This window comes from Hyperolius riggenbachi, chromosome 3, assembly GCF_040937935.1.
Source record: "Hyperolius riggenbachi isolate aHypRig1 chromosome 3, aHypRig1.pri, whole genome shotgun sequence".
NCBI classification, from domain to species: domain Eukaryota; kingdom Metazoa; phylum Chordata; class Amphibia; order Anura; family Hyperoliidae; genus Hyperolius; species Hyperolius riggenbachi.
In genome coordinates, this window is record NC_090648.1 from 380,049,398 (window position 1) to 380,075,058 (window position 25,661).

At 45.3% G+C, this 25,661-nt stretch overlaps 1 protein-coding gene and 1 long non-coding RNA gene across 4 annotated transcripts in view; one reads left to right on the forward strand and one right to left on the reverse strand.

Moving 5' to 3' along the window:
- The window catches only part of LOC137561590 (putative transporter SVOPL), a 116,508-nt gene that overhangs the window by 10,305 nt on the left and 80,542 nt on the right, over positions 1-25,661 (reverse strand). For 2 of the 3 annotated variants that reach the window (XM_068272899.1, XM_068272898.1), the window contains 4 exons: positions 8,036-8,147; positions 6,658-6,739; positions 5,240-5,329; positions 977-1,090 (listed from right to left, as the gene is read on the reverse strand). In XM_068272899.1, the coding sequence (XP_068129000.1) occupies positions 977-1,090; positions 5,240-5,329; positions 6,658-6,739; positions 8,036-8,147 (398 nt within the window). Of the gene's footprint in view, positions 1-976; positions 1,091-5,239; positions 5,330-6,657; positions 6,740-8,035; positions 8,148-25,661 lie in introns of those variants that run through there. The other variant, XM_068272900.1, reaches the window with a different exon arrangement.
- Positions 987-25,661, forward strand: part of LOC137561591 (uncharacterized) — a 45,344-nt gene continuing 20,669 nt past the window's right edge. The window contains exon 1 of the long non-coding RNA XR_011030063.1: positions 987-1,094. This is a non-coding gene — a long non-coding RNA (uncharacterized lncRNA). The remainder of the gene's footprint in view (positions 1,095-25,661) is intronic.

Sequence of the window (25,661 nt, forward strand, 5' to 3'; positions counted from 1 at the left end):
TAAAGAACCCTTTCCTAAATAAATGGCTAAAACGTTTTCCTCCATGCGCAGATCATGTCCTCTAGTCCTTTGAGAAGGCCTAGGGACAAAAAGCTCATCCGCCAAGCTTTTATATTGCCCTCTGACGTATTTATACATGTTAATTAGATTCCCTCTAAGGTGTCTTTTCTTTAGACTAAATAAACCCAGTTTATCTAACCTTTCTTGGTAATTGAGACCTTCCATCCCACGTATCAATTTTGTTGCTCGTCTCTGCACCTGCTCTAAAACTGTAATATCTTTCCTGTAATGTGGTGCCCAGAACTGAATTCGATATTCCAGATGTGGCCTTACTAGAGAGTTAAACAGGGGCAATATTATGCTAGCATCTGAAGTTTTTATTTCCCTTTTAATGCATCCCAAAATTTTGTTAGCTTTAGCTGCAGCGGCTTGGCATTGAGTACGATTATTTAACTTGTTGTCAATGAGTACTCCAGTCATTCTCCAAGTTTGATGTCCCCAACTTTATCCCATTTATTTTGTATGGTGCTAGACCATTGGTACGACCAAAATGCATGACTTTACATTTTTCAACATTGTATTTCATCTGCCATTTCTGTACCCATATAGCCATCCTATCCAGATCCTGTTGCAGTATGTCCCTATCTTCCTGAGAGTTGATGATTCTGCACAATTTTGTGTCATCTGCAAAAATAGCAACATTGCTTACTACTGCATCTTTTAGGTTAGGCACCACAAGGGGATCTTAAGGTTATGCATCAGTAGAGGGAGGGTTCTGTGTGAGAGTAGGGTTAGGTTAGGTCGTAGGAAAATATTGGTAAAGATTATCAATATTTTACTATCGGAATTAAGTAGTAAAATATCAGCAATTTTATCGATATTCTACTAGTGGTCATCTCCGCTGCCCTTTGTACATGTACGCAAAGCAGAGTATTAATAATTACATCTATGTATTCTATTCCAGCGTTGATCTTACCTGCAGTGCTCGGCCTTTAGTCTCAATGGGCAGAGTGAATGCTGAAACAGCGCAGATGAAGCAGACTGCTGCAAACAGGCAGAGGGCACCCACAATAGAAGCACTCAGTAAGACCTAGGTGAGCAACAATTTTGCAATATTTAGATCTCTCTGGTAACTTTCTTACTATCCAGACATCATATAGTTACACATAGAGACATCAATAAATTATTCCTCTAAGGTAGACATAGACTTTCTGCTTTAGTCTGCAGATGTTAGGAAGGCAGGTACCTGTGGCCACTCACTCAGCATCTACGTAGCACTGACTGCTGATAGGAAACCTAAGGTTCTTCTGACAACTGAGATGCAAATAATTCTGGCTTGCATTCAAATTCTTTGCAGCTTTGCAGAAGTTGGGCCAATCAAAATGGACAGGAAGTTTCATTTGAAGCTGCATGCCATTTTCATGAAAGTTGTAATAATTATAACTTTGTTAACCTCTACTGAAAACCTTTGGCAATTGTTGTGCTGGTATTTCCTCCCAATGGCTTCCCATGAAGAGAAAACTGTGCTGCGATTCTCAGCTAAAAAGCGACCATACTAGTTGATTGGGCTAGGAACAGTTTGTCAGGAAGAACGGTGTTGACTGTTCACTCAGCCTCACCCTACACTGAGATTTTCCACCACAGCGTCCAACAATCTAAGTGCCTGCTGGTGAAGGGTAGGAGTCACTTTGACATGTTAGACCAAGGTTCGAATTCTGGCTAGGGTCAGTACTTACGAAGTCTTGCCCAAGGATTTCTTACTGAATAACACCTCAGGGTGACCCCTTGAGTGCACCCTTAGTGGCTGCAGCTCTTGAGCGCTTTGAGTCCAACAGGAGAAAAGCACTGTACAAATGTTAGTGCTCCATTTACAGTTAATAATCCTATGATGAAAACTAATGTTTAAAACATGTACATATTCATACTGTATGCACATCTGTCCCACAGTATAATATTCAATGTCTCTTGCAGTTCCTATTAATCTCACAACGCTGAAACTCTCACTGACATGTTCTAAACTAGTTCTCCTCCTCATGGGGCAGTCTCAATGTCTCTTTTAATCTTTTAAAAGCACACCCTGACAATAATCTATACAAATATGCCAAACTATACCAAGATTGTCTTTTGTAAAAAAAAAGAGGAGACTTGAGAATTCTCCATGAGAAGATTGATTATACAAAAACCTGGTCGGAGGCATCAGAATAATACCTACTTCAAGTGACAAAATACATAACACACAAGTGCACATCTTCTGTTTATGTATACATAGGGACAGTATTTTTCAAACATTACAGTTTCCATCATAGACCTCCATTAAAGGCAACCTAGCTCCTGTAGTTAAAAAAGTTTAAAATAAACCTACCCATAAGGTAGGTTCGTAATGGAGTGGGGGGGGGGGGGGGGAGGTAGAAGTGACAGTCTATACTTATTCATTTATGGGATCCATCATCTCCAGCAAGAGAATGCTGCTGCCACATTTTCAACTTCCTGGCGAAGATGCAGTAGATGTAGTCTGTGGATGCAAGTGTGTACTGCGCTTCTGTATTCTTTAGGCCTGTTTTATGGGGGCAGCAGCAGGCAGTAAAACTAACCTGCAAGATGCTGGGAAGTGCTTGGCATGGGCAGCTGGGTGGCATTCCTCTCATGGAGGCTGCACTCAGATGCAACATGTGGTTTCTTGCTGCAGGGTAAGTGCATTGCATGTCAAATGTTTGGGGTTACAAATGCTGCCATTTGGTTGCATGAACTTGCAAGCAGAAGGTGCTTGGTTGCTGGCAGATGGGAGGCTACAATTCAGCTTCCTGTGGGAAAGAGGCCTCAGAGTGCTGATATTGGATAACAAAAGGATTGCAGATTTGCTTTCATGTGCAACTCAAAGTTCACCAAATGGAGACATTTCAGCATGTGGTTCAGACCTTTGCAGTTTTATTGTTCATGCCTCTGCTAAGTCTCCCTTGCTTGGGAACTACTGGCCTGCATCTATGATTCTCTGCCATACAATTGTCTGAGACCCTTTAGAGAGGAGCTGTTAGGTATAGGGTCTCAGAGAAAATAAACACATATATCAGTAGCTAAAGATTGGCTGTACTTACATTACATATGCATTTCACTGTCCACGTTTGGATTTCACAGAATTTTTATATAGTATATGCAGAGATTGATGCTCCTGACAGCTCATGGCAGGTTCCATGTTTGTCTGTCTCCTATGAAGCCAATTGTGTCGTCATGTCCTGCCTGCTTCCTGATGATTCCACTCACAGAAAAGCTCGTACTGAATAACACTACTGTGCAGTGAATATTAATTAGCTATGTGGCTAGGAACAATAGCGGACTCCTGCAGTGTACTCTGCCCGGAGATTTATCAGTGCTGTGCGCTGGACTGAGTTACATGCTGTTGTAACTTGACCCTGTAACGTCTCACTAGCAGCCGAGGGGAGGGCCCCAGAATGCTTTGCTGTATGTTATGCGGCCTCTCGTCCTTTTAAGAGCTTGGGAATACAGAGCCTTGCTGTCAGCACACATCAAAAGTAAGAGAGATTTTTAACTTCAGTATTGCCTTTTTGGCTTGCTTCTAAACTGTTTAACACAGGAGAATAGAGGTTTAAATTAGCTTTTGCAGCCTGACAGTTACTCTTTAAAGCTATCTGAAGGTGTCATTTCCTTTAGCCATCTGCTTGTGGGGAGAGAAGACTGAAATTTTCCACTATATGGCGTGACCCCTTTTTGTAAACAGCTGGTAAAGGGAACACCAGCATTCTATTTGAGAGTTTTTAAAGGTCAATTATGACTTGGCTTCACCATCATCTGAAGTACAAATGACCATTCATTATTCAACATATGGTCACTATTCATATCAGCAATGAATTGCAGGTTCTTGGCAGAGACAAAGCCTTTCCACTTATTCATACAGTGGATTGTTTTAGTCAAAGTGAGAACTGTGAATATGGGCTCTTTTCCACTACAAAACGCAATTGTGTTGCAATGCAATCACAATTTTTCCTAATTTCCACTACCGCAATCAGGTGCGACCTTTTGGGTGTGCACTGGTGCATTTGCAATTTTGCCCTGGGTAAAAAAAAAAAAAAAAAAAAAAGAAAAGCATGAAAATATTTAGAATTGCTGAATCGTGCACCAAATTGCCTAGCAGTGCGATTGCCATGTGATTTTTCTGAGCTCCCATACAAAGTATGGAAGATCAAAAAATGAAGTAGGGTGGGGATTGTGCTCAGTAGAAAATTACATTGCGAACGGATCGCACTAATGGAAACATTTGCAATAGGTTTCCTTCAGTTTTAACTGTACCTTGCGTTTTGTAATCTGCAAGCCATCGGAATCAGATCGCAAAGTGCTGGTAGTGGAAAAGGGCTATCACTGCTTACATAGGAGAAATAATGGCTGTGTGAGGTTGGCAGGGCCAGTTCTAGATTTTTTTGCTGCCTGAGGCAAACTTGTGAGGATGCGCCCCCACCCGATTTGGAATGATCGCACAGCACCTAACAATTTACTCTGCTTCAGTTAATGTTCTCACATGACATTCTGCAGAATAGCACACTGGCTGGCTGTGAGTCTGTGAGGCTCGTTCTCTTCCTAATTTGACTACATGCTATTAGTGTGAACACAGTACAAAAATGCGGCCCCTGTAATCTCTGCCGCCTGATGCAAATATTTCACCTTGCCGCATGAGAGAACCGGCCCTGGAGGTTGCACTGCTTTGTTACCTGAAATGTAGTTGAACTCACGGTTAACTCATAACCTGCAATGGTTGGAGTTGAAACTCTTTGTCAAGACTCACTCTTTAATAACTTACCCAGGCATGGGCAAACTCAGCCCTCCAGCTATTACGGAACTACAAGTCCCACAATGCATTTGCCTTTATGAGTCATGACTGTGGCTGTCAGACTCCTGCAATGCATTGTGGGACCTGTACCCCCCCCCCCCCCCCCCCCCCCGCTGGATGTGCAACCCCCCTCCACTGACCCACTGACTTCTATAAGATAATTTGCCTCTGCTATGTTTCTCCCAAAACCCCAGGTGACTCGGGACCTTGGGGAGGAGTACATGGAGGAGCCATGGTCCTTAGACCACTGCTATTTTCTTCAAGATAAAGGCTCTTATGAGTGTTATTATCATGTATACATAACTTGCTGGACTAGAGGGAGGGGGGGGGGGGGGGAGTTAGTTGAATAAATGTAAGACTTGTCAGGAGCTTTAAGAGCACAATAAATCCAGCATCTCTCACCTGGGCTATGAATGGGGCAGCCATGGCTCCTATGCGGCACAGTGACCCACTTGTGCCCATTCCAATCGCTCTCATCACAGTTGGGTAAACCTGCAGGACACAGTGAAGACACAGCTATTATGCAGTACAGCTCTCTCATCACCAGATATTTCCGCTTCTCATATTAAATTCTTCTATCTCTTGGGGACTCTTGTAGTGAAATCTCGGTACTCCTCAGTTTCCAGCTCTGCACACATACTACACTCAGGGACTCGACCCAATGCTGGCGTCTGCTATCTCTTAGAAAGTGTGGTGGTGAGATCGCTGTTCTCTTGAGTTCCCAGATCTGCACCCATGACCAGGGGCTCCCTCCTACTTTTGGATTCTTCTGCCTGTCCCTGTACACTTTTCCTTCCCTATATTATATTTGTCACTGTACACTGTCACTCTTCCTCACCTCTGTTAAGTCTGTCCCTGTACATTGTCACTCTTCCTTACCTCTGTTACATCTGTTCCTGTACACTGTCATTTTGCTCACCTCTATGTCATGTCTGTTCCTGTACATTGACACTTTTTCTCACCTCTGTTATGTCTGCCCCTGTGTGCCTCACCTGTGTTAAAGTATTTCCTGTAACAGTACCTCACTTGTGTTATGTCTATCCCTGCACACTGTTACTTCATCACCTCTGTTATGTGTGTCCCTATATTCTGTTACTTTTTCACACTTCTGTTATGGCCCGTACTCACGGGCTGCAAAAGTGGCCTGTCGCCAGCACACGTGAGCGTGTGGGCGACAGGCCGGCGACAGCTCCTCGCCAGGTCCCTCCGCGTACATACGCGGAAGAGGGACCAGCGGCGCGACGGAAGCTGTCGCCGACGTTCCTCCTCCCCCCGCCGGAAGCTCCGCATACCTCAATGGAGGTTGCTGTCGCTAGTCCGCGTACTCACGCGGACTAGCGACAGTTGCCGCCAGGCGATTGACCGTGCCAATCGCCTGGCGACATCAGCGATGGGCGACAGTTCGGGGTGCGCGCCCGTGCTACGGCGCATACTCACGGGCGACCTGTTGCCGCAAAACACGCGCGCGCCGCGTGTTGCGGCGACAATTGTAGCCCGTGAGTATGGGCCATTACGTCTGTCCCTGTACACTGTCACTCTCTCTTACCTCTGTTATGTCTGTCCTTGTACACTTTTACTCCCTTACCTCTGTTCCTGTACACTGTCATTTTTCTCACCTCTGCTATGTCTGTTCCTGTACATTGTCAATTTTTTCTCACCTCTGTTATGTCTGCCCCTGTACATTGTCACTTTTCCTCACCTGTGTTGTCTGTCCCTGTACACTGTTATGTTTCCTCACCAGTGTTATGTGTGTCCCTGTACACTGTCGCTCTCCCTTACCTCTGTTATGTCTGTCCCTGTACATTGTCACCTGTTCTCACCTCTGCTGTGTATATGTAGATGGTGTTGAAGTTTGCAGATACCAGAGCTCTGAGACAGAACAGAATCCCAATAAGGCCAGTGCTGAGAAATGGAAAATAAAACAAAACAGAACAATGAAGATGCAAATTCCAGAACCTAAACCATTTCTTCATACTTGTACATTTGCATACATACTTTTAAAATACATGCTTAGTTTATAAATCACTTATATGGAAACCATGTACATTTAATATCAGTTTAGATATACAATATTCTTCTGTAGGTTTTTCCATGCTGTTGAGTCCTCCAAATTGTGCACCCTGCAAATGTATGGGTGTAGCCATCTTGGAAAAGTGAAAGAGTGGAGCCCGTCTCTATCACTTTTTTCTTTGTCCTCCTCATCCCTGTGCTTAGATTTTCTTGGGCCCATCTAATGCAGGGAACACCTAATGCAATTTCCTGTCTGATCAACGGATGATCGGATGGGAAGTTGTACCATGTGTACATGACCAATCTGCTCCTGATTGATAACAAGATCGATTTTCCAATGATAACTTCGCAAAATCGATCCCTTTTTCGATCGAAAATAGATTGGACATAATTCCTCGATTCCCACTGATCAGGCTGGAAATTGCATTGTGTGTTCCCAGCATAAGCAAGTATTATTTTCTTAGAGATAGCACACTGCACTGGGCTGCAGGGAAAGGAAATAATGATTGAAATATGCAGTAAGTGCTATCCAGAAATTCCATTGATATGAAGATCTGAAAACACAGTATTCAATCTCAAATGTTGCTACAAAATGAACTGCTGAAGATAATAAACCCAGCAATACTGGACACCTAGTGAGTAGGGATGACCAATGAGATGCAAATATTTCCAAGTTCATACATAATTATGTAAATATTTATGCAAATATATGCAGCTTGAAAATGGACCAATCAATTTAAACCTGGGTGGAACATGATTAGTCCATTTTCAAGGTGCATACTGTATATTTGCATAAACATTTACATAATCTTGCATGAACTCGGAAATATTTGCATCTCATTGATCATCCCTAATGGTGCCCATACATGGTACAATTTTTTCTCTTTTTTTTTTGTTAGATAATTTTGTTTAATTATTCCATTACATCAAATATATAGATTTTACCAACATGTCCGATCGGATTTTTATTGAAAAAACGGTATAATCAATTATTTTTTCTTGATCGAAAAAAAAAAAAAAGATTCATTTAAACTTTCATTCAATTCAATCGTTTTGGTTGAATAAATGGAAAAATTAAACATTTTTATTGTACCGTGTATGGGCACCATAATACTGAGCACAGGAAATGTTGGACCTTGATGTGCTCTGCTTGGTCACATTAGAGGAGGATGATGCTATTCGACTTACTTAGACATACAAATGTTCAGGAGCAAGAAGAAGATCCCAGTAGTTGTCATGGTGATGCCGAGCGTCCAGCACCGACCAAGCAGATTAATACCCAGAATATTTAAGGGATTTACTAAAATGAGAAAGAACAGTATATCAACATACAACTGTGTTCTGCATGATCTACATGTAAAACATCTTCAGGGAAGACAAAGCTCAACTGCCACCCATTTTTTCCAGTTTTGGACAGTAGGGGAAGGATTAGGAAGTTGTTATCACTATTTGTACTATACTATGGAGATTTCCTCTCTTTTCCTCTGTTTCCAAATATCTCTCATAATTCTGATGTGGTTGTGATCTGATCCTGGAGGTCACTGGTCCAGGTAGTGAGAAAGGTATAAAAACCTGAACAGGGTCTTCTAGAAAAGAAATATTTCTGCTTATTTCTCTACAAAAGAATGACCAAATTCCTGTCCTCATGTCACTTTGAACATGAATGAGGTGTGAGAGAAAAGCTCCCCAACAGGGCCACAGACAACAATAAAAACAAAAGCTCCTAAATGCGTTGCACAGATAGGGTAATCCGTGGAAAGAACCATGACCGCCATACAGTGTGTTGTCTCCCTGGTGCTTGGCTTCCACATATAGTGGATTGAATTAACAAATGATTGGGTGGGCTGGGGAAGACCCGGCTGTCATGGTACACATTCGTAGCAATGACAAAGTTAGTGGGAGGTCCTCATAAAAGGATGTACGGTATTAGGAGATAAACTTAAAGCAAGGACCTGCAAGGTGGTGTTTTCCTAAATAGTGCCACGTGCCACAGTACACTGGAGAGACAGAGAGCTAAGGGAGTTAAATAAGTGGCTGAGAATTTGGTGCAGGAAGGAGGGGTTTGGGCTCCTGGATAGCTGAGCAGACTTTGCATTTGGTTACAGGTTCTACTGTAAGGATGGGGTGCACCTAAATCAGGAGGGTGCAACTGCACGGAGGAAGAAGATGGTTAGAAGGTTGGAGGAGATTTAAAACTAGGATCTGAGAGGAGAAAGGACGGTAAAGTCTCAATATGTGGACAAGCTAAGGTAAAAAGTCAGGGAAAGCCTAGCATTATATGGGATGGAGAGAGGGGTGGGGACAGTGTTAAGTTTAAGGTTTTAGTTAAACCTTCACGTGGTCCATTAAATGTAACTGAAATTGGAAAATTTGTTGGAAAAAATATAAAGTATGGAGATTAATGCTAGGAGCCTTGCAAATGGAATGGACAAACTAGAGTTAGTTTTGATTAACAAAGGCCGATTGTGGGAATAAGGGAGACATGGATTGACGAAACCCATGACTGAATGGCAAACTTAGGCCCTGTTCACACTGCACGCATTTCCATCCGCGTTTCGGGAACGCGTGCAGGAGGCCAACACGCACGACATCAAACAGTGCATAGACTGCACTGTCTGATGTTCACACTGTATGCGTTCCGGACCAGTGCGGTCCGGGAACGCATGCTGCACGCATTTTTTCCCCAAAACGCGTGGCTGACCCATTCACTTCAGTGAATGGGATCTGGCATGCAACGCATACAAACGCGGATGGCGTGCATTCCTATGCGTTGTGTTCCAAACACACGGCCATCCGTGTTTGCTGATGTGAATAGTGCCTTAGAGGGTTACAATGTGTTTAGGAAGGATAGAGCAGCGAGAAAGCGTATAGGAATTTGCCTCTTTGTTAAAAATTATTTTACAGCTTCCAGAAGAACTGGATGAAAATTTTGAAGATATGGAATTGGGTTGGATAAATATTTCATGGGGGAAATAAGTTGCCAATTGCTTATTGGGGTGTGCCATAGGCCCCCACATATCCATAATACTGTAGAACTGCAAATACTAAAGCAGATTGAAAAAGCTGCAAGTAAAAGTGAGGTCATTGTTATGGCTGACTTCAACTACTCAGACATCAACTAGGATATTGAAGGTACTGATATTGAAGGTGCTCATGCTTTCTTACCAAAAGGTCTGAGCTTTTAGGGAGCAATTCTAACTGCTAGCGATTTCCTTAAAGTGAATGTTTACCAGTTCAAAAATAAAAAAGTCAGATACTCACCTAAGGAGAGGGAATGCTCGGTCCTAATGAGCCTTCCCTCTCCTCTCCCGGTGCTCGGTCCCGCGCAGGATCCCCCGTAGCAATATTCGACCAGTTCGGTCAAATACTGCCACTTCCGCAGTCGAAGGGAGCTTTCGGAAGCCTTCGGGAGCACTCGGGCTCCCGAAGACGGGCCGCTCCATACTACGCATGCGCGAGCGCCCTCTATGACGCACTCGCGCGTGCGTAATATGGAGCGGCCCGTCTTCAGAAGTCCGAGAGCTCCCGAAGACCTCCGAAGTCCCTGTGGCGGCGGACGCGAACGGGGGAGCCAGCGCAGCACCGAGGGCACCGGGAGAGGAGAGGGAAGGCTCATTAGGACCGGGCCTTCCCTCTCCTTAGGTGAGTATCTGACTTTTTTATTTTTGAACTGGTAACCATTGGCTTTAAACGCTTAGCTAATGTTAATGGGTGGGCCAAATTCCACTGGAGTGATTGCGATTACTAAATCGCAAAATGCAGGACATGCAGCATTTTTTGCATTTAGCGTTAGCATATCTGCAATGTAAAGTATATAAATGCTGGTGTAATAACTCATCAAAACATGCACAGAGCCATTTTGCTAGCGTTTTGAAATGACTGCACACTGTAAAAATATTTAAATTAATTGAAAGAACCAATCAGAAATAAAAACGCCAATCGCTGGCAAAAAGCTGACACTAAAAACGCTACCAAAATCGCTCATGAAATTGCTTACAAAACGCTCATACAAAAATGCTAGCGATTGCGATTAGTGATAGCATTTTGCAGTGGGTTCCAGGCCTCAGGCCTCTTTCACAGTGGGACGTTAAAGTCGCACGTTATAAAAAATTATAACGCAGACTAACACACACCAATACAAAGTGTGTTGCACATGCTCAGTAATGTTTTTTTTTTTTTATGTGATGCATGCGCCGTTTTCGTTCCATCAGTATGCGACGAAAACGGCGCACCAAGAGACACAAAATCGCAGTGCAAAATAACGTCCAATTTCATAACCTACATGCACTGCGTTAGGGGCACGTTGTGCAACTTTAACCACGTTAAAATAATCTATGAACTCACCATACTCCTAACGGAATACCTTTGGGTGTCTTCTTTCTAGAATGGGGTCATTTGTGGGGTTCCTATACTGCCCTGGCATTTTAGGGGCCCTAAACCGTGAGGAGTAGTCTTGAAACCAAATGTCGCAAAATGACCTGTGAAATCCTAAAGGTACTCATTGGACTTTGGGCCCCTTAGAGTACTTAGGGTGTAAAAAAGTGCCACACATGTGGTACCGCCGTACTCAGGAGAAGTAGTATAATGTGTTTGGGGGTGTATTTTTACACATACCCATGCTGGGTGGGAGAAATATCTCTGTAAATGACAATTGTTTGATTTTTTTTTACACACAATTGTCCATTTACAGAGAGATTTCTCCCACCCAGCATAGGTATGTGTAAAAATACAACCCAAAACACATTATACTACTTTTCCTGAGTACGGCGGTACCACATGTGTGACACTTTTTTGCAGCCTAGGTGCGCTAAGGGGCTCAACGTCCTATTCACAGGTCATTTTGAGGCATTTGTTTTCTAGACTACTCCTCACGGTTTAGGGCCCCTAAAATGCCAGGGCAGTATAGGAACCCCACAAGTGACCCCATTTTAGAAAGAAGACACCCTAAGGTATTCCGTTAGGTATATGGCGAGTTCATAGAAGATTTTATTTTTTGTCACAAGTTAGTGAAAAATGACACTTTGTGAAAAAAAAAACAATAAAAATCAATTTCCGCTAACTTTTGACAAAAAATAAAATCTTCTATGAACCTGTCATACACCTAACCGAATGCCTTGGGGTGTCTTTTTTTTCTAAAATGGGGTCACTTGTGGGGTTCCTATACCGCCCTGGCATTTTAAGGGCCCAAAACCGTGAGTAGTCTGGAAACCAAATGTCTCAAAATGACTGTTCAGGGGTATAAGCATCTGCAAATTTTGATGACAGGTGGTCTATGAGGGGGCGAATTTTGTGGAACCGGTCATAAGCAGGGTGGCCTTTTAGATGACAGGTTGTATTGGGCCTGATCTGATGGATAAGAGTGCTAGGGGGGTGACAGGAGGTGATTGATGGGTGTCTCAGGGGGTGGTTAGAGGGGAAAATAGATGCAATCAATGCACTGGGGAGGTGATCGGAAGGGGGTCTGAGGGGGATCTGAGGGTTTGGCCGAGTGATCAGGAGCCCACACGGGGCAAATTAGGGCCTGATCTGATGGGTAGGTGTGCTAGGGGGTGACAGGAGGTGATTGATGGGTGTCTCAAGGTGTGATTAGAAGGGGGAATAGATGCAAACAATGCACTGACGAGGTGATCAGGGCTGGGGTCTGAGGGCGTTCTGAGGGTGTGGGCAGGTGATTGAGTGCCCTAGGGGCAGATAGGGGTCTAATCTGATAGGTAGCAGTGACGGGGTGATTGATGGGTAATTAGTGGGTGTTTAGGGTAGAGAACAGATGTAAACACTGCACTTGGGAGGTGATCGGACGTCGGATCTGCGGGCGATCTATTGGTGTGGGTGGGTGATCAGATTGCCCGCAAGGGGCAGGTTAGGGGCTGATTGATGGGTGGCAGTGACAGGGGGTGATTGACAGGTGATTGATAGGTGATTGACAGGTGATCAGGGGGATGGATGCATACAGTACACAGGGGGGGGGGGGTCTGGGGAGAATCTACGGGGTGGGGGGGTGATCAGGAGGGAGCAGGGGGCAGTTTAGGGAATAAAAAAAAAATAGCGTTGACAGATAGTGACAGGGAGTGATTGATGGGTGATTAGGGGGGTGATTGGGTGCAAACAGTGGTCTGGGGGGTGGGCAGGGGGGGGATCTGAGGGGTGCTGTGGGTGATCAGGAGGCAGGGGGGGGGGGGGGGGGAATCAGTGTGCTTGGGTGCAGACTAGGGTGGCTGCAGCCTGCCCTGGTGGTCCCTCGGACACTGGGACCACCAGGGCAGGAGGCAGCCTGTATAATACACTTTGTATACATTACAAAGTGTATTATACACTTTGTATGCGGCGATCCAGGTGCTAGTAACCCGCCGGCGCTTCCGAACGGCCGGCGGGTTACAGCACGAGGTGGGCGGAGCCAGTCCCCGGCGGCCGATCGCGTCACGAATTACGCGATCGCGCCGCCCATGCCCCTACAAGGACCAACGCCTCTGTGCATGCGGCGGTCCTTGCGGGGTCCACTTCCCAGCCGCCTCTGTGCGTTGGGCAGTCGGGAAGTGGTTAACCACTTCACAACTAAGGGGTTTTACCCCTTGAGCACCAGAGCAATTTTCACCTTTTTAGCGCTCCTTCCATTCATTCGTCTATAACTTTATCATTTCTTATCGCAATGAAATGAACTATATCTTGTTTTTTTCGCCACCAATTAGGCTTTCTTTAGGTGGGACATTATGCCAAGACTTATTTTATTCTAAATGTGTTTTAATGGGAAAACAGGAAAAAATGTGGTAAAATTTTTTATTATTTTTCAGTTTTCGGCCTTTATAGTTTTTAAATAATGCATGCTATTGAAATTTATTTGCCCATTTGTCCCGGTTATAAAACCGTTTAAATGATGTCCCTATCACAATGTTTGAAGCCCATAGTTTATAAAGTAACAGTGTTATACCCTCTTGACATAAATATTTAAAAAGTTCAGTCCCTAAGGTAACTATTTATGTTTTGTTTTTTTTTAATTGTCATTTTTTTTTTTAATTACAAAAAAAAAAAAATGGGGAGTGTGGGAGGTAATGAGTTAATTTTTAGTGTATAACTAATGTATTTGTATATGAAAAATGCTTTAGGGTGTAGTTTTACTATTTGGCCACAAGATGGCCACAGTAACTTTTTGTTTATGTGTTAGGACTGACTGGGACTTCTCTTCAGTCCCTGTTGACCTTTCCACGAAGGAAGAGGTGTTACCCAGTAGTGGAGTCTAGGTGACCACGGGTCTTCACCCACACACCCTTGAGGGGAGTGCAGGACCACACCCCCAGGAGGGGGATGTGGAACTTAGCTGCCTAGTGCCCTACCAGGTCACTACTGGGATTACCTCAGCGAGTGGTCGGGAGAACAGAGACACTAGTTGTGGAGAAAGCGTGGTCAGATGAAAGCCAGATGTCCAAGGTAAACAGAGTTCAACGTAGATCGAGGTCACTATCCAAAAGGTCGGGGCAGGCAGAAGACAACGGAGGTCGGGGTCACAAGCCAGGGGTCAGGGCAGGCAGCAGACAGTGGTAATCCAGGAAGCAGAGCCAAAGGTCAGGGCAGGCGGAAATCAGCGGAAGTCGGGGTCACAGGCCAAGGTCACAACAGGAAATCAGATCAGGTAAATAGCAAGGCAGGAAAGAACGGTTCACCGACAGGCTAGCCAAGCTGTCAGAACGAGCAGCACTGCAGCAAAGGGCAGTGCTGCTTTTATAATAAGCATTGGCACCAAAATTAGCGCCATGCGCAGAGCGCGCGCAACACTTTGCGCATGCGCGCGCAACACTTTGCACATGCGCGCGCATGCGGTACTATGCGCGCGCAGGCGCGTGCGCGTGAAATACTTTGCGCAGGCGCGTAGCGCGCAACGCCATACGCCAGGCTGGATGAGGGACTACAAGGCCCAGAGAGCCCCCGCGCGTGCGCACCAGAGAGCGCACCCGGGAACCCCGCAGACGACCAGGATGGTAAGTATGACATTGCCCCCCCCTAGGGGCAACCTCCGGGTGCCCCTAAGACCAGGCTTGTCAGGGAACCTCTGATGAAATTGCTTGATCAGTTTAGGGGCATGTACATTGCGGGCAGGCTCCCATGAGTTTTCCTCCAGGCCATATCCCTTCCATTTAATTAGATACTGAAGAGATCCTCTAATCCTCCTGCTGTCCAGTATCTTTTCCACTTCAAACTCTTCCAGGCCATCAATCAGAACTGGTTGAGGTGGACCCGAGGAACGGCCAGGAAAGTTATTTGGAATTACCCTCTTCAGATTGGAAACATGGAACACCGGGTGTACCCGGAGAGAAGCAGGGAGAGCCAGCTTGAACGTTACTGGGCTGATCTGTTTAGCCACAGGAAAGGGTCCAATGAATCTAGGAGCAAACTTCTTGGAGGCACAGCGAAGCTTGAGGTTAGAGGTAGCCAGCCAGACTAAATCTCCAGGGGTGAAGACTGGACTCTCCCTTCGGCGGCGATCCGCAAACCTTTTTCCCCTCTCCTGGGCTCGTTTTAAGGCAGTGTGAACGGTGTTGAGATTGTCTTTCATAGCAGAAATTCTTTCTTGTGCTCCAGGACAGACGGAGGTATAATCAAAACCAGGTAAGAATGAAGGATGGTAACCATAATTGACGAAGAAAGGGGATTGCTGAGTAGAGGTATGAATGGCGTTATTGTAGGCAAATTCCGCAGTAGCCAACAGAGTGTACCAATCATCTTGAGAGGCAGATGTGAAACATCTAATGTATTGCTCCAAGGTCTGATTCGTCCTTTCTGTTTGCCCGTTGGACTGGGGGTGATAACCAGACGAGAGGGAGACACTGATCCCCAGACCTTTACAGAGCTCTTGCCAAAACTTGGAGGTAAATTGGGTACCCCGGTCGGATACGATGTCTGAAGGTAGTCCGTGGAGTCGGACGATCTCTCTGACAAAAGTCTGAGCTGTTTCTGCGGCAGAGGGAATATGTTTGAAAGGCAGGAAGTGGGCCATCTTGGAGAAACGGTCAATGATGACCAGAATGGTAGTGAACCCTTCTGAAGGTGGCAGATCCACCACAAAGTCCATTGAAATATTCTTCCATGGTTGTGTTGGTACAGAGAGGGGGTTCAGAAGACCCCAAGGTCGGCCCCGCACGGTCTTAGAACGGGCACAAGTTTCACATGAGGTCACAAATGATTTGCAATCCTTGGGCAATTCGGGCCACCAGAAGTTCCTCTGCACCAGTTCCTGAGTCTTGTTAGCCCCAAAATGACCGGCCAGTTTATGGTCATGGCAGGCTTGGAGTATCGCCAGGCGAGTCTCAGAGGGAACAAAGATTCTGTCTTGGAAGAAGTAAAGTCCTTCCTTGGATGGCAAGTCGGGAGGAGTACTAAGACTTGCAGATGCTTGTTTAATATCTTCCAGAAGACTTTAGCGTAAGAGCAGGAAATGCTGGGAAGACAGGATATTCTCTGGGGATGAATCAGAGACAGATTCAGGCTGGAACATACGGGACAATGCATCCGGTTTTACATTCTTGGATCCTGGACGGTAAGTTAGGTGAAAGGTGAATCGAGCAAAGAAGAGTGACCACCGGGCCTGACGTGGCCGCAATCTCTTGGCTGTCTGGAGATACTCGAGATTTTTGTGATCCGTCAGTATCAGAATGGGATGTTCAGCACCCTCGAGTAAATAGCGCCACTCTTCGAGAGCCGCCTTGATAGCCAGGAGCTCCCGATCTGCCACGTCATAGTTTCTTTCTGAGGAATTCAGTTTTCGAGAGAAGAAGGCAACCGGGTGTAAAATGGCTTTAGGGCCAAAACGTTGAGATAGGATCGCTCCAATAGCAACTTCGGAGGCATCCACTTCCAGGACGAATGCTTTGGATGGGTCGGGATGCTTCAGAATGGGCGCTGAGGTGAAGCAAGTCTTCAACTTGTCAAAAGCTAATTGGGCTTCTGGAGTCCAGCAAAAGGCCTGACGAGTACTCGTCAATTGCGTAATGGGTGCCACAATTCGGGGAAAGTTTTTTATGAACCTCCTATAAAAATTGGCGAACCCGATAAAACGTTGTATGGCCTTCCGATCGGTAGGTACTGGCCAATCCAGAATAGCTGAAACCTTCTGGGGTCCATTTCCACCCCTCCCGGGGAGATCTTCAGACCCAGAAACTGTATATTAGTTTTATGGAATTCACACTTCTCCGGCTTAGCGTACAGTCCATGGGTACGGAGACGGGCCAAGACCCTCTTGACATGACTCTGATGTGCCTCTTGAGAAGATGAGAAGATAAGTATGTCGTCCAGATAGACCACCATGAAGTTGTCGATGTAGTCTCGGAAGATATCATTAACAAAATGTTGAAATGTAGCCGGAGCGTTACATAGGCCGAATGGCATCACTAGGTACTCGAAGTGTCCGAAGCGGGAACGGAAAGCCGTCTTCCACTCGTCCCCCTTGCGGATCCTGATCAGATTGTAAGCTCCTCTTAAATCAAGCTTGGAGAAGATGCAGGCAGATCCAAGTCTCTGAAACAGGTCAGGCATCAGTGGGAGAGGATACCGGTTCTTAACGGTAATCTTATTTAGATCCCGGTAATCTATGCAGGGACGGAGAGAACCGTCCTTCTTTTCAACAAAGAAGATCCCCGCTCCAGCAGGAGACGTAGAAGGCCGAATGAAGCCTTTCTTGAGATTCTCTTCTATGTATTCCTTAAGAATCTGCGTCTCAGGTTCCGACAGCGGATAGGTTCTTCCGAAAGGAATAGGGGCTCCTGGCTGGAGGTCAATAGGACAGTCATAAGAGCGATGAGGTGGAAGAACATCTGCTTTGGACTTATCAAAAACATCTAAGAAGTCGTGATAGGCCAAGGGAACAATGTCTTTCTTGGGTGAGTCCATACAGAACAAGGAACCTGCTCGAGGAAAGCAAGAGCGGAGGCAGTAGCTGGAGTTAAAAGATACTTCACGAGGGGGCGTGGCTTGCCTATGGCGCGGACAAGACGTGATTGAGGAGAGCTCCCGCTGCCCGGGCCCTAAAACCCTAGATCCCGCACTGATCAGAAGCTGAAAACTACACCTATGGGGAGCACCAAGCACAAACAACCCAAGCGCTCACCCAGAAAAAACAGGAGCTCGCAGATAAAGAAATTCCTGAAGCCGCTAGCTCAGGCACAGTCCTCCCAGAGTGCTGCCAAGATGGCGCCCGCACAAGAACGCCGAGAGACGGATACTCCCCCAGCCAACTCTCCGGAACATAACCCTGCCAGTAGCGGACTCTCGGGGGATGAAGGCGGGCAAGATCACCAACTGAGCCCGGACCGAGATACCTCTCAGCTAGCTCAAGGTCAGTCCCCACAAAATAAGAAACGAGGAGGCTCAATACAGGCCTCCCCGACCCACAGCACGACCTCCGGAAACAGGGCATCCATTAGCACACCTTCGCCGACGCACTCGGCAAGCCCTAAACAAGATTCCCCACGCTCCACTGTCCAACCAACACAGTCTGCTAAACGCAAAGGGAGAGACACACCACCACCAGCCTCCGCATCAGACAGATCGGAGAGGCCCGCCATTACGCTTTCGCCAACGCACTCGGGCAGCTCAGATTCCTACATAGAGATGGACCTACATGATTACATCCGCGCACTACCAACCAAGGATGATCTTGAGAGATATGTAAGCAGAATAGAAGCAACTTATAGAAAGGAGATGGCGGAAGTCAAACAAGATATACAGCAAATAGGCCATCGCGTAGATGACACCGAAAAAGAAGTGGACAAGATGGCGCGCACACAAGAAAAACAACAAGCAGACATCAATCGCCACGAGAACCAAATCAAAGACCTTTATTTAAAAATGGACGATCAGGAAAATCGGCAGAGAAGGAATAACATCAGAGTTAGAGGCATTCCGGAGTCCACAAAACAAGCAGACTTAGCACCCACCCTGGTCGGAATCTTCAATCAGTTCTTGGGGAGACCTGCGGATCATAGCATAGAGCTGGATAGAGCCCACAGGATACTTGCACCGATCAGCACAAACCCAGACAGGCCCAGAGATGTCATATGCCGTGTCCACCGCTTTGTAATTAAGGATGACATTATGACGGCAGCTCGAGAAAAAGGTAACATAGACTTTGACGGAGCCCGCATCACATTACTATCAGACCTCTCCAAACTTACATTGCAGATGCGTAGAGCGTTGAAACCGCTACTCACAATCCTCCAAGAAAGAAACATCCCCTACAAATGGGGTTACCCCTTCAGCCTACAAATACGACATGAGGGCCAAATCCACACCTTGAAAGACCCCGTGGACGCGACTAAAATCAAAAAAGACTTGAATCTCCCGGCCTTTGAAATATCGGACTGGCCACTACATTCAGAAGCTGCTGAGCAGAACACCTCACCTCCACAGAGAGCTCATTGGAAGAGTGCCCGCCGCAACAATAGAAACGCGCAACGTGAGTAAAATCCTACTATACCCCCACAGAACTCTTATCAATAACAATATACTTCTACCCCATCCACTTGCAAAGCACGTAACTTCAGTAACATAATATAACTGTGGACGTATAGTTCAGGTTTTCCTTTGAATCCCAATCCCTCCTCTCCCCTCCCTTTTTTTTGGTGTGCTCACCAGAAACTCGGAGAACAAAAGCACACTCGAGATTGCACGAACTGAACTCCTACCCAAGACCATACATTTCCCCCTCTACAAGTGCAAAGAGGAACATGATTATGGAGGCCGGGCTGGTATTTAAGGGACAGACAGCCAAGGCGCAGTTCTGGACAATCATCTACTGTTTATATTGCATTACCTGGCACAAGCCATACCATTACAAAAATACCATACTGTAAAAAGGTACATGTTAGGAGGGTCAATGTATGCACATGCCAGATAAGTGGAGCAATATGCTACTGCCAGAGGCATGTAGTGACTAATCCAACCTGGATCATCATACCACAGTTTTTAGTTCATTTCAACTCATGGTATTTTGATGGGAATTATATCTTCATACATGTATATAAGCAAATATCTATCGCAGCTATGCGGGATCTGGGGAGGGGGGCCCTGGCTTCAGGGAGACACTGTCCGCTCCTTCAGGGCTTCCATCCCCCACCTGACAGATCAGATCTTTTTAAGATCTAAGAAGACCCATTAGTGGTCATTTCAAGGATTGAGAGACCCACTCCCACTGGGTGAGGCTATGCTACACCTATTGGGACGGGGCATTTCACTCCGGTGCCCTTTGAGCACCCCCAACTTTGTTTATTTTTTGTTATATGTTATGTTCATGTTATCTCACTGTTTTATGGCAATGGTTTACTTATGCCTTCTACACACAATACCTCTGGTCACTTTCACTCAAATTATTTACATCAACCTCTTTAAGATACCATGGGAGAGATAAAAATTACTACATACAACGTTAATGGTTTTAACAACCCCGCAAAGAGATCCCAGATACTACAACACTTACACAAAGAAAACTCTCACATCATCCTCCTGCAAGAGACCCATTTCAAACTAAATCATATGCCTAAACTACCATTAAAACAATACTCCACCTGGTTCCATAGTACCAACCCATCCTCAAAAGCAAGAGGAACATCAATAGGATTACACAGAACCCTCCCTTTTATACTCAAAAAACAACTTATTGATGATGAGGGCAGATTCATCTTCATAATATTAGAAATACATGGTATTCTCTACACAATAGCGAATCTATATCTACCTAACTCCAATCAGGGGAAATGGCTACTGCAATTCCTGTCTAAGTTGCAGAGATTTGCAGAAGGGAAAATAATAATTGGGGCAGATTTAAATCTATGCCTGGAACCTGCACGGGACTCCTCAACGGGCCATTCCTCAGTGCCTCAATGTAAACTAACAGCCATAAAGCAAAAATTATTTGAGCTAAGACTTGCCGATTGTTGGAGAACTCTCAATCCAAAGACATATGATTTTACCTATTTCTCCTCAGTTCACAAGTCTTTCAGCAGACTAGATTATCTACTAATTTCACACTCTATCTTAGATGACATCATAGAATCAAATATAGGCCCGAGAGTGTGGTCCGACCACGCCCCAGTGTCCTGTACAATTAAAAGCCTAGAGAGATCCCGTTCAGGTTTCCATTGGCGACTCAACAACAACCTTTTAAAAGACCCAGAATGCCTGGACGCACTCAAAAAAACTATAGCAGAATTCACATTGAACCACACAAACGATGAAACAGCAGCCCCAACTAAATGGGAAGCCCTTAAATGTACCCTTAGAGGCATACTAATCTCTCACGGCACAAAACTTAAAAAAGAAAGAACAGCCCAAATCGACACTCTTTTTAGGGAGGTCTCCACTTTAGAGCAACAATTGAAAAATAGCAAAGGAAAAGATGACTGTATATCCCTCCAATTGTCCAATACCAGACAGAAACTACTAACTCTACTAGACCAGAAATTTCTCAGAGAAAGAGAACGATTCCAGGGCTCACTATTTGAGAAAGCAGACAAATGCGGCACCATGCTAGCTCACTACCTCCATCCCAAGCAACCCTCCACATACATCCCAAATATTAGAGCAAAGGACAATTCACTCAAATCCAAGCCCACAGAGATTGCAGATACCTTTCAATCTTACTATCAAGAGCTGTACTCCATAAGGGGAAAATACCACCAACTATCCCAATCCAAGTTAGACAACAAAATAGATGAATATGTAAAATCCTCCAATATACCTGCTCTTGAACAGGACGAGATCGAAACTCTAGAAGAAGATTTTTCAGGGGAAGAACTTCTCGCAGCAATTAGAGCCCTGAAAGTAGGGAAAAGCCCTGGCCCAGACGGCTTCACTGCTGCCTTTTACAAGGCTCTCGCCCCAAGCCTTATTCCTTTTCTGCTAGCGTCATTCAATGCAATCTCAGTAGATACCTCCTTCCCTACACAGTCCTTACAAGCTTATATCACATTAATACCAAAGCCTGACAAGGACCATACAAGTTGTAGTAATTACAGGCCTATCTCGTTAATCAACATAGATATCAAACTTTTCGCCAAACTCATAGCTGAACGGTTAAAACTGTCCTTACCCCGGGTTTTACACACAGACCAGGTGGGGTTCACACAATTTCGTGAAGCCAGAGATAATACAATCAAAACTATATCCCTGATAGCTAGAGCACAAAAACAGGGGGTACCTCTGTGTCTCCTATCAGTAGATGCTGAGAAGGCATTCGACAGGATCCATTGGGGCTATCTACGCAGAGTATTAGAAAATCTGGGGTTGGGGCAGAAGGCCCTAAATAGAATCATGGGGCTATATCGGGGTCCCACGGCTAGAGTCAAAGCGAACGGGGTCCTGTCGGATGCCTTCGGTATCAATAACGGAACGAGACAGGGGTGCCCCTTGTCACCATTACTATTTGTATTATGTATGGAACATTTTGCATCTGCCATCAGAAACAATGTGAACATTTCAGGATTCAAATCAGACAAGAATGAATTCAAAACAGCATTATATGCAGACGACTTATTACTATATCTGACAAATCCAATCATTTCCATTCCAAATTTCTTGCAGGAAGCTGACAGGTTTGCCGCCATCAGTAACTTTAAAATGAACCTATCAAAGACAGAAGCCCTCAACATATCCCTTCCAAGCAAAATATTACAAACACTGACACACTCCTTCCCTATCAAATGGAAATCTGACCATATCAAATATCTGGGTATCAACATCCCCACGGATTTAACCAGACTACTCTCTCTAAACCACATCCCACTCATACATACTATACAAAAAGATCTGGACAGGTGGAATAATCTCCACTTATCTTGGTTAGGCAGAATAAACGTTGTAAAAATGAACGTACTCCCAAGACTCCTTTACGTACTACAAGCAATTCCAATTCCCATCCCAAACCCCATATTAAAAACTATCAAAACAGCCTACACTAAATTTATATGGGCAGGGAAGAAACCTAGGACCAACTTTAAATTGCTAACAAGGCCTAAAGAGACAGGAGGGGTAGGATTACCTGACCTAACCAAATACCACCAAGCTGCTAGATTACTAATGATAATAGACGGGTTTCAAGGCAGGAGCCAGAAACAATGGATAGAGGTGGAGGAGGGAGAAATGGGTATAGACCTCCGAGCGCTACTTTGGATAGCCAAATCAAAAAGACCTCCAGTTGCCAACCTACCTTTTTGGACGGGGAAAATTATCACCTCCTGGGACAAACTATATAGCTCTTACGGTCTCACTACTATACCCAGCCCTCTTACCCCACTGCTAGACAACCCAGATTTCAAAACAGGCCTCAGATCCCCATCAGTACTAGGTAATAACAGATCAAACTGGCCACAAATTAGACATTACCTAACCCAAAATGGAGTGAAAAACATGACTGACTGGCCCACCTCAACCCCAAACTATAAACCAACTTGGCTAACCAAATTCCAGTTAGATAAATATTATAATTTCTTACACCCCAAAACCAACATCCACAGACCCCTGACACTTTTTGAGAACATCTGTTTACAAACAGAACGGGTAGAACACACCTTATCTAAAATATATAATCTACTCATATCTAGAGGGTCTGAACAGCATCTTCAAAAAATTACAGACACATGGGATAAAGACTTGGGAGCTGCTCTCCCAGCGGAGACATGGGAAAAGGTCTTTATACTCTCTCACAAACTCTCAATCTCCACAAAGTATCAGGAAAGAAACTTCAGAATATTCTCCAGATGGTATAGGGACCCGGAAAGGTTAAGCAAATTCCAACATACAACCTCCGACCTTTGCTGGAGATGCAATAATCATAAAGGGTCGTACATACACATTTGGTGGGACTGTAGCAAAATACAACCCTTCTGGACAAAAGTCTTCGAGTTACACAAAGAACTATATCTCACCCCAGTCCCCCCATCCCCAGCAATAGCCTTGTTATCCGCCTTACCTGGTTCATTTTCCAGTATCAAGAGTTCAATCTTCAGATTTATTCTCACTGCAGCCAGAACTCTGATAACCAGAAAATGGCGATCCACTGATAGCCCCTCAGTCTCAGATCTATTCACACATTTGAATGAACTAATGAGACTGGATGATCTCTGTCTATCCGCCCAGGGCCATCAAGACAAATTTGTACATAGATGGGCCATCTGGATTGACTACAGAGAGTCAGATAAGGCCAAAAGATTTATAACATAAGTCTGTCCAAATTCCATGTATAGGCAGCGTATGTCCAAAGGTCTATCTGTTCTCATTGGTTACTAATAACATAGCACAATTAAAGAAAGTGACGGATTCTAGAATAAGCAATTCACACTTGTTTAGAAAATAAACCTAACTATTTTCTCTTTCCAATGTATAGTAGATTACTGCCATATGTCCATGTTCAATGTTAGTTTGATTCCTTCCCTCTCCATTACCCCCTATCCCTTATGCCACCACACCCACCTCCCATTCCTACAACCCCCTTCCTCTTCCTCTCCTTGCCTACCCCCACCCCCTCTCATCCTAGCTCCCTTGGATGGAAGAACAAGCTAAAGGTTGACTCTACTTGCAATATAAGATGTAATTCTTTAATTATACATGTAGCGTATCCAACATGTCTTTTATCCATTGGAGCATTGTCTGTTTAAACTTGTTACAAATTTCAATAAAAACTTATTCTTCAAAAAAAAAAAGATACTTCACGAGAGACCCAGTTGATGACAGGATTGTGGGTCCTCAACCATGGCATCCCCAGAATGACAGGGAACAGAGGAGAGGGCAGGAGGTCGAAGCTCAAGTATTCTTGATGTTCCCCTTGAATGGTGACCAGGAGTGGTAAAGTTTCAGAAGTAATAGGGCCGGAGCAAATAGCAGATCCATCAGCCAACTGGATAGACAAAGGCTGGGTTTTGCGACGGACAGGGAGCAGTAATTGTTGTGCCAGTTGCAGATCCAAGAAGCAGGAACAGGCTCCCGAATCCACTATAGCCTCAATAGTTGTGGTCCCTCCGTGTGGGCCCTGTAAAGAGAGAGTAAGAGGGACATGAGAGGAAGCAAGCGGAGGAACTGGAAAACCACTTGCGCACACTACTAACTCAGGCTCACCAGATGGTCTAACGGGGCAATTGTTGCGGAAGTGTCCAGAGGCTCCACAGTACATGCAAAGGTTTGATGACCTCCGACGCTGTCTCTCTTCTTGAGAAATGGCTGGCCGGGCTAGGCCAATCTGCATGGGTTCCGGCTCATCTAATGTTGCTGGAGCGGGAGGAACAGGAGCAGGCAAGGCCTTAGGAGGAGGAAGATTCCAAGCCGGTCTGACTGATCCGGACCGTTCTGCTCGTCTCTCCCTCAGCCGTCTATCGATCTGTATAGAAAGGCGAATGAGTTCCTTTAAGGTGGCTGGTACTCCAACTCTGGCCAGTTCATCCTTTAGAGCTTCAGAGAGACCTTGGCGAAATGGAAAACACAGGGCGGAATCATTCCAGGTGACGTCCGCCTCCCAGCGACGGAATTCCATCACGTAGTCCTCAACAGGCCTTCTTCCTTGTCGCAAGGACTGGAGCGCATTCTCAGCAGACGCCGCCCTTCCAGGATCATCAAAGATCTCAGCCATCGCCTCAAAGAAAGTGTCAAGGCTTTGTAGGGCCGGGTGCCGCTGTTCCATCAGACGAAGAGCCCATGCCTGAGGTTCCGCCTGCAGGAGCGAGATAACGGCTCCCACTTTGATCTCTTCATTGACGAAGGTACGGGGTAGTAGAGAAAAGTGCAGGCGGCAGGCACTCTGGAACCACCGAAACTTGGACCGATCTCCCGAGAATCGTTCTGGCAA